The 10,000-nt window shown below is 34.0% G+C and overlaps 1 protein-coding gene across 1 annotated transcript in view; it reads left to right on the top strand.

The window, feature by feature from the left end:
• Window positions 1-6,669, top strand: part of LOC119577822 — a 113,066-nt gene extending 106,397 nt beyond the window's left edge. The window contains 2 exon segments of the mRNA XM_037925409.1: window positions 764-816; window positions 2,553-6,669. Of these exon segments, the coding sequence (XP_037781337.1) occupies window positions 764-816; window positions 2,553-3,277 (778 nt within the window). The 3' untranslated portion in view covers window positions 3,278-6,669.
• The last annotated feature ends 3,331 nt before the right edge of the window (window positions 6,670-10,000 follow it).

Below are 10,000 nucleotides of genomic sequence, written 5' to 3'. Positions count from 1 at the left end.
CAACTACACAAAAAATACATCAACAAACAACACACAACACAATACATATATATACATATAATATATATATATATATATATATAAAATATATATATATATATATATATATATATATATATATATATATATATATATATAAAATATAATAATATATACTATATATAATATATATATATATAATATATATATTATATATATATATATATATATATATATATATATATATATATATATATGTAAATGCATACATTTGTATTTACACATATATTCTTCAATAGGTTGAACCTTTGGATTTTGGTTAAACCTGAATTTCAAAGGCTTCATAAGTCCTGTAACCACACATGGTCAAAGATGCTGCAGTTAAACAAATAATCATGATGAATAATTAAATGATTAAAGCTAATAATATATTTTTTTAATGAGAATCCATGCCTGTGATTCATGTAAAAGAAATGTACTTGATTTCCCTAAAGATAATTGGCAACTAACTCTGACAAAGACAACATATTAGTGATATAGTTAACCCATGGTGAATTATTTCAGTAAAAATAAGGACAAATTGGGGTATGAAAGACATTCCCACATCAGACCATGAAAAAAAAAGCATATTGATCATGGAGGAACTTTGAAAGCAGCAAGAAACTCAAGGATTCTGAAAGCTTTTTTTTTTCTCTCTCTCTTCTTTCTTTTCTTTTTTTCCTTTTTTTTGACACAAAGGATATCCAGCTCTTGAGTTTTCTTTATTTCCTTTTCATCCTTGTAGTGAAGGAAACTCTACCTTGCCTGAGACAAAGCAAGAAGTAGGAGTTGGCACAGGTACGGGGCAACACTGCAGATGGGACTTGCCTACAACACCCTTGGTTTGGTCTATACAGTCTGTACAGTTCATGCATTGCTGTTGGGATCATAGGAACTGAGATCATCCGCAATCACTGTATTGCTATCTCGAATGTGATAGCAGTATATGACCGATTCAAAATGATAGAATGTATGGTACTGATTGTTTGATGAGATTTTTTGTGTATTAAAAAAAAAAAAAAATGGTATGGTATCTGTGATGTTTATTGGGAAATCTCATTTTCTGTGATCTCAGATAATGGTGCAAGTAGTTTTGCATATATATATGGTTGCACAGCCTCCTGCACAGTTTTTCCTGCACAGCACGCTGCCCTGCAACAAAGTGGTGTGATGTTTGAATTTCACAGAAGTTTTATGCAATTAACAATATTTATATATCCTGCCAAATTTTATTATCACTTATCTGGTGGAAAAAAAGGTACATACACATGAACATGATTATGTTTTGAAGAAAACAGAACAACAAAACTTATTATATTATTTCACCACATAAACAATATTACATCTACATTATTAGTAACTTGTAGTGAATTAGCATAGCACTTTTACTGTATCTTTGATCATGGAAGAAAGACAACATTGCCACCTTTTGTAGGAGATTGCTTTTAAAAATAAAGACTGTACTATTCCTAGATGCTTTGAGCTAATATGTGTGTGTGTGTGTGTGTGTGTGTGTGTGTGTGTGTGTGTGTGTGTGTGTGTGTGTGTGTGTGTGTGTGTGTGTGTGTGTGTGTGTGTGTGTGTGTGTTTATGTACATGTGCGCATGTGTATGTATGTGTGTTTGCATGTGTATGAATGTGTGTTTGCATGTGAGTGTGTATTTGTACATATGTGCATGTGAGTGTGGGTGTATGTGCCAGTGTGTGTTCGAGTGCATGTGTATATACAAGTGCAAGTGCATGCATTGTGTGTGTGTGTTTGTGAATGTATAAATTTGTATGTGTTTGCATATGTGTGTTTGTATGTGCTTTTTTGTTGGTGTCCACACAGATGCATGGATTTGTTTTAGTATTTGATAGTGTATATATGTATATAAAAGTATGCATGTGTGTGAAAGTGCAAGTATGTAAGTGTGTACATGCATGTGTGTGTGTGTGTGTGTGTGTGTGTGTGTGTGTGTGTGTGTGTGTGTGTGTGTTGTGTGTGTGTGTGTGTGTGTGTGTGTGTGTGTGTGTGTGTGTGTGTGTGTGTGTGTGTTTTGTGTGTGTTTATTTGTGTGTGTGTGTATGTGTGTGTGTGCATATGTGCGTGTGTGCGTGTGCATGGGGAGGTGCATTTGCAAGCATTTATATGTATGTGCATAAAGACTGTGTTCAAATGTGTGTGATTGGGTTTATGACTGTAGGGTATGTATAAATCTTCATTTGTAAGTATATATATAAAAAAGCAATAATTGAAATTATCATAATTTCATAAGATATATCAATTAAATTCTTCCTAATCTTTACCTTCTTACTAAACCAACCTTTACAAACCATCCTAGTAAACACTCATACAAGTAGTTTCAAATCTAGTGCATTTTATTTTGCTCACACACCTGACTATTCTTACAGTGTTACTGTGAGTGATTTTGTTGTCTTAATTATATTTTTGAAAGGTAATATGAAAGCTGAATACTAAATTTTGATATTGATATGCTTTCCTTATGTGAAAAAAAGGCACTTCAAAACCTTTTTTTCTTTTGTCTTTGTAGGTGTTCGGATGGCACAGGAAATACTTCGCGGTGTGGAACAGCTGCTGGACTCTGAGATGGGTGAACTGAGAAGGCGAACAGCTGCAATGTCCTCACGTTTGAGGTTTTTGGGTCGAAGTGACGCTTCCTCAGACTGCACAAGCAACATTAGTAGCCCAAGTAGTACTTCCAGCAGTGGGAACAGTAGCAACAGTGGCATGAGTGGTAGCAGTAGCGACAACAGCCCAAAGGTTCACACTACACACATCATTGTCACCACACTGGAAGATGATCAGCCGCAGGAGGAGAAGTCAGTGAGAGGTCTGAAGACAGGTCCCTTGCATGGAGAATCTGATCACATGCCAGGGACTCTAGGGACTGGACGAGCTCGAAGTGAACCTCCATTTGCGGGTGAAGAAGGCCTTTATCGTGCCCGGTCATGCCCGGGACTGCCAAGACCCACAGGAACGTCAGAAGGCAATGAAACGGTTGCCGCCTTAGTCTCAGATTTACAGTTAGTGCGCCTCCGTGGCTCTCGTCCTCAGGCATCAAGAGAAAAATTCTTTAATCGATATTCTTGCGGAGCTTTAGATGCTCAGCAAACGACATCTGCTTCAGCATTTGAATCCTGTCCAGACTTTGGCAACCTTCGTCCCTGTGTGCGTGAGGGTGACTCCATCCATTCCTCATCCTCCTCCATCTCTTCAACTCACTCTTCTTTCACGCGCCTCCTGCAAGTGTCATGAGTCATCCTCAAGATAGCAAAGTTCAAGTGTATATTACTTATAACGGGGTGTGAAAATCTAGTGCAACATGTCTTGGTGAGCATGAAAGCCATCAAGTTTAATTTGTAGTTGTAATTTATGAAAAAAAAAGAGTTTTAAGCCAGTACAGAATAGAACCTTCAGGTAAAAATTAAGTACCAGATGTGACTGATACTTGGCAGCTTGTGCATGGACCTTGGGTGTTGTTGAAGCAGATAAGCAGATAATTACATGTGTTAGTGGTGGCAATGTTATGCAGTATATGCCATCCTTGTGACTAAACATGACCCGTTCCTAAATGTAAGACTTAATAAGTGCCGCAGATTAGGTTGAATATTACCTGAAATATACCACTTGGTGAACACTTTAGTTCAAGATGCTGGCACACACGTGTAGATTTTTCTCTGTATAGTGGTGAGGGCCCCTACACACTAGTCGCATGCGGAACTGGAGTAGAGAAGCAAGCTTGTATGATAATGAGGATATGCATATTATTTTATTTTAATATTTTCATAGATAACCTGATTTGTACATTGATAAAAAAAATGTAGAGATTAAATGTTATATAATCAATATTGATGATGCATTCAAGGGTATGTTTTGAATATTTTGTTCAATTATTCATACTAATATAGCATTACTACTATGAAGAATTGATGTCATACAGGTAATTACACAGGTAACTTAAAAATAAAGTGTAAGAGAGTACAGGTGACTTCTCTGGCTCTAACGTTGTGGTTTGCAAATATCCTCACTTGTTACTTAATTGTCTACCAGTTTATTGGGAGGGGCCCCATGTGTTACATGTAAATACCTAGAATATATTTGAATCACTTTAAATTATTAAACTTCATTGGACTTACCTTATAGACTCAGGCAGCAAGCAGTACATATAATGCTGATGTTGTATATAGATACCTAGATTACTAATTTTAACAGTATGGTAATCCACTAAGATGACTTAGTTGACAAGACATGACTGACTGGAGGTGGGAATAAGACAAGAGATTGGCCATAAAAAGAAAAAAAAATGCTAGTTTGCATAGCACTAAGATTTATCATACCTATAGCATATCAAGAGAGCTTTGGCCTTATATTTTGATTTCCCAGAGTCAGTATAAGGAGTAAAAAACAGGTTAATGAATATATGTTCATGTATTATTGTACAGGTACTATCAGGAAGTGTATTGATAACTGATTTTGGGGTTTTAAGATATAAGCACGTTTGCTTCTCTCCTGACCTTGAAGGTATATATCTTTGATGAAAAATAGTTTCGTTAAATTATATACTCTCTTAAAGAAAGGTTTAAATTCATTTCCTAATTTGATTATGTAAAGTGTTTACTCAACAGCTTTTTTGTGAATCTGAAGATTAAAAAAGGTCTAACATTTTTTAATTTGGTTACCATTACATTTGTGAAAAGCAATTGAAACTGGAAATGTACTAAAGAATATTTTTGTGATGGAAGATGTGTTAAATAGGATATGATATAATCTTATGTGCATGTATAAAATTTACTGAACTACAAGCATTAGGTCCACCACTTCCAAGGTATAAATTAAGGCCTGCAAAGAAAGCTTGTAATTCTTGATAGCAAATACTATTCAGTATTTTTATTATTATTATTTAAATCTAAGTTGTCAGTGACTGGCTAGAGTACTTACACAAGCCTTAAACTTAAAAGACCGTGAAAGTCAAAGACAAAAGGCAAGGAGACCGATGACTATTTCTTTACTTTGCTAAGCATTTACCGTAGTCAGTTTCTCAAGTGTAACGTTTTAGTGTTTGTGCGTATAACACGGGGATTGGTTACCATATTGTAATTTTAAGTTTGCAAGAGCATTCTTCTTTTCTTTTTTTTCTTTTTTATTTATTTCCCATTAACTTTGGACAAAATTGTAAGAAAGTGGTTAAGTATATTTGTATATATTTGTTAATTATGCAAGAATAACACTGTTTGCTTTTCTTAATAGGTGAAATAATTTGGCTGTGAGCTTCGGAATATTATTTCTTGGAGTGATATTTCAGATTTTTGGAATTGGTAAAGCTGCACTTATATCATTGTATGTGAATTCCTGATTTTTGATTTTTATTTTCTTTGTGATTGAGCCTATGACTGTATCATGTATATCAAGTTCAACGTATTGACTACTGGAGGTATCATTGCTTTAAGTTGCAGGATGTTGCAGAATAAGACATTTATGCTCTCATGATGCTGTTTGATCCTTGTTTTGACTGCTGTGTGATTGATATGTTCAGTTGGTACTTTCCTTTGGTTTCTGTTATTTGTTATCTTATGTTTAAAAAAGAGGATATTGTGGAAGCAATCAAATCTGGATCAAAGCATATTTTGATAACCAATTTGTATGTCTCTTAACCAAAATGAGGTTAGGATTTCACCTTTTCCTTTTATTATAAGTAGAAAGACATTGTGAAGGTATTCTGTACTTACACATAAATCTAATGCAAGGAAATATTCAAAATGAGAAGGCTTTTTATGTTAACTCATTATTCATTTTTTCCTGTTTTTCTTTTTCTTTTATCCTATTCCATCTTACCATTTGTAATTTGCAGACTATAGAGGCTATGCTTTCAAAGATTTTTGGACATTGGCATTAAAGGTTAATAGTGAGGCTTTATTTTAGATTTAAGTATAGAAGGTGCCGAGTGAAGTTGAGCTGACGTTATCACTGTTCAGAAAAGACGCTGTGGTAAAGGTGAAGAGGCTCTTTGATTTCATCTTTGCTTTCTTGCGAGGACAAGTTGTGATTTTTTTATCTGGGTTACGTGGGAGAGCATAGCAAGTCCCTTTGAAAAGATTGAAAAACTAAAGACTTAAAGCGGAAAATGATCTGCGGATATGCATTGAGAAAGGTTTTCTCTTTTTTTTATTTAATTTTAAAAGTAAAGATACATTTTTGGTACTAATAAAAAAAAAAGATTGTTGAAGATTTTGTATACTTTACAGATAAAAAATCAAAGTGAAGGGAATTGTTAATGTTAATCTTTGGAACAGCAGCTCTAAGCTTGGCAGTGACTTGAGTGTGTGTATGTGTGTGTGTGTGTGTGTCTGTATGTTCTGTGTATGTGTATGGCACAATTCTAAGATGGCTTACCAATTAAATGCCTTTACACTTTGATTGTTAAACCATACAATTGCCCTCTTCTTAAATTTAAAGATATTTTGTATGTTATCTGTAATGTGTAATTTTAAATTCCACAAAAGTTTGTAAGAGGCAGAAAAGAATGTACTTAAAAGGGGTAAGATGATTTCATTACAATGTTCTGTGTTAATACACTTAGGGATTTACTTTGGAATGTGGTTATGATTTGGTGTTTGTCATCCCATATTCATTAAAAAGTTTGTGCTTTACACTTCTGTGAATTTACTGGAATCAAAAGGTGTTCTGTTAGTTTCCCCTCAAACACATTCATTTGACACATTAACTAAGATCAAATTCATGAGATCATTACCCACTGATTCATAAATTAGAAAGAGCATAGGTACTGCCATACCAATTTTGCCAGTGAACACCTGAACAAGGTTTTAGGACAATGAGATTAACCAGTTTGATTTCATATATATATATATATATATATATATATATATATATATATATATATATATATATATATATATATATATATATACATATATATATATAAATTATGTAATTTTTTTTTTCTTCAGTTTAGACTTCTCATATTTTGAAATGGGTGCAATGTTTTATGGTTTATATTTTGGAGTTATGTATAATATAAGAATGAAAAAAAACATGTAATTGGATTGAAACTTGAAATTATATATATATTATATATATATATATATATATATATATATATCTATAATATTATTAAATTTTATATATATATATATATATATATATATATATATATATATATATATATATGAAAGTATATTGTTTCAAAATCATTAAAGTAGAGGTTGTCTTCACTGAAACCAAAATAAGAAAGCACAATTACTACGTGACATGTACAAGACAGGCTTCTTATGCTGCCTTATGACTATGATATTATTATATTGGAAAAGAAGAAATCTTGTCAAACTGCATTCTCCATGTGAAACTCTCTAGCTAAAACCTTGTGTGTTAAGGCAACTTTGAGACTTAGCAACTAACATGCCCTCTATATACCATATCTTTCATATCATACCATCCTCCATGAAGCTCTGATACCCCATGTTATAAAATTTTTTTCCTTTTTTTTATCCTTATAAATGGCTTGAGTTTTTTTTTTCTCATTATATTTTATTCAGTAGCCTTTCCTTTAGTCTCATTATGGGTTCTGAATTCATTTTTTTGCGCCGAGATCCCTCACAATCCCCCTTGTCTTCAAATATGTTTCATAAACATATTTTAGCCCTCCAGTGAATATTAGTATTTAGTGATTACGTTGAATATTTGACATTAAAAAAAAAAAAAAAAAAAAAATCTTGGGCTCAGTTTGTCCTGCACTGTTACGGTTAACACTCATATTAAACTTCTTACTGGTTAACAAAACCAGTAAATAAAATGTTACATGACAATTTACTCTTTTCTTGTTTATCCTTCTGTGTACAGTATGGAAGCAGAGGTTATTTTCAGGTGGAAGCAGAGGTTATTTTCAGGATTTTATTAAATCTACAGGAGATATAACAAATGTCTAGCATGTAGATCTGAGAGTGTAAGAAGCATATTGTTCCGAGTTCAAATTTCCTCTAGTAAGATTATCCGCAATTTTTGCTTCTTCCTTAATTTGCTTTGATATATATTTTGAATCCTCCACTTAGTGAACCAGGAACACTTGTCAGAGTTATGATATCAAGTGGTAGAAGCATAAATACATCCACCTTCAGTCTCAGAGTTGCTAATCTGTATTGCAGCTGAATTATATTCTAAGTGTTAAAGAAGCATTAGATATTTAAGTTATTTGGATACGTGCTGATCACCCTGTAATGCTATTGGTAAGGGATGACTTGATTTTCAAGAATAAGCCATGGCATGCATTGTGTCATGATTAATAAAAAAAAAAAAAAAATACACAAGAAAAACAAAACAAAAACAGTTTTACACAAAAATTCATTTATAGATTTTTCCTCAAGTGGAGAAAGAAGTGCAGATAACGTACCTTGTACTTACTAATGATAGACAGTCTTTCATGATATGTCTGTGACTAAGTGTTCTAAAAATAGTACTGATTCATATTCAAAGAAGTAGATATATTTCATAAATGTGTTTATAACCCAGTGCAAATACACTAAAACATTGACTTTTTATGCGGAAACCTTCAATATGATGTTATCTATGCTTTCATTCACAATTTACCATGTTAATGGAAATGCCAGTTATAGCAAAAGAATGAAATTTATTTCTTTACATAATGAATATCTATATTTTTTCGTGCAAAAATTTGATTCGATAAGCAGCATTCATTATTTTGTACCCGAAATAAAACTGTAGATAAATACTTTAGTGTACAGATTGTGGAGCTGGTAATAGAAAACTTGCCAGTAATTACCCCTTCAAAATGGTTATGTTACAATCAGCAGGATTATGCAAAGAACCTTACTGAGTGTGATTCGAAAGTTTATGAAAGGGATCACATGGGCCAGAAACTAATTCATAGGTTTGGGCTATGATCCCACATTTGTTGGATTTCCTAGCTCCTTTCTCTCTGTTTCTATATATGTAGGTATGTTTGGGTGTTAGGTACAAGTTTCTTTAACTCGTTTTTTCTAGTTTGGTTACGAGATAGATAGATGATACATGTATAAACACACACACATACATATATACACATTTTGTTATATAAACACACACACTCACATTTTAGTATATAAATACTCACACACACACACACACACACACACACACACACACACACACACACACACACACACACACACACACACACACACACACACACACACACACACACACACACACACACACACACACTGTAAGAGCCGGAATGATGGGCTCTACAAGAGTATGGTAGGTGGCGAGCTTAGGGTGTAAGGTAGACGACCAAGATGTAATGACTCCTTTTATTATATATTATGATGGAGTACGGCTGCGCCAAGGAGCGAGGTGTTGCTCCTTGGCTCCCCGCAGGGAGTCTGCCTGCCATCTCCTACAGTGGTCTAAAGATGGGCATAGATCACGTGCTTAACATATGACAATCATTGGTGATGAAAGGTACTGTTACAACAATGCATAGCTCTGTGGAAGGGGATAGACAACACAACATTGGAATGTCTAGTGTGGCAACGAGAGACGAACAAACAGGTAAAGCAATGGACACACTTATATGTATGTGTGTGTGTGTGGGAATATAGGCATGTGACAATACATAAGATTACGTTTATGTATTGTCACATGCCTATATTCCCACACACACACACATACATATAAGTGTGTCCATTGCTTTACCTGTTTGTTCGTCTCTCGTTGCCACACTAGACATTCCAATGTTGTGTTGTCTATCCCCTTCCACAGAGCTATGCATTGTTGTAACAGTACCTTTCATCACCAATGATTGTCATATGTTAAGCACGTGATCTATGCCCATCTTTAGACCACTGTAGGAGATGGCAGGCAGACTCCCTGCGGGGAGCCAAGGAGCAACACCTCGCTCCTTGGCGCAGCCGTACTCCATCATAATATATAATAAAAGGAGTCATTACATCTTGGTCGTCTACCTTA

Source organism: Penaeus monodon, chromosome 2 (assembly GCF_015228065.2).
Source record: "Penaeus monodon isolate SGIC_2016 chromosome 2, NSTDA_Pmon_1, whole genome shotgun sequence".
NCBI classification, from domain to species: domain Eukaryota; kingdom Metazoa; phylum Arthropoda; class Malacostraca; order Decapoda; family Penaeidae; genus Penaeus; species Penaeus monodon.
Note: the sequence above shows the minus strand (reverse complement) of the source record. Positions and strands in the feature narration are given on the sequence as shown.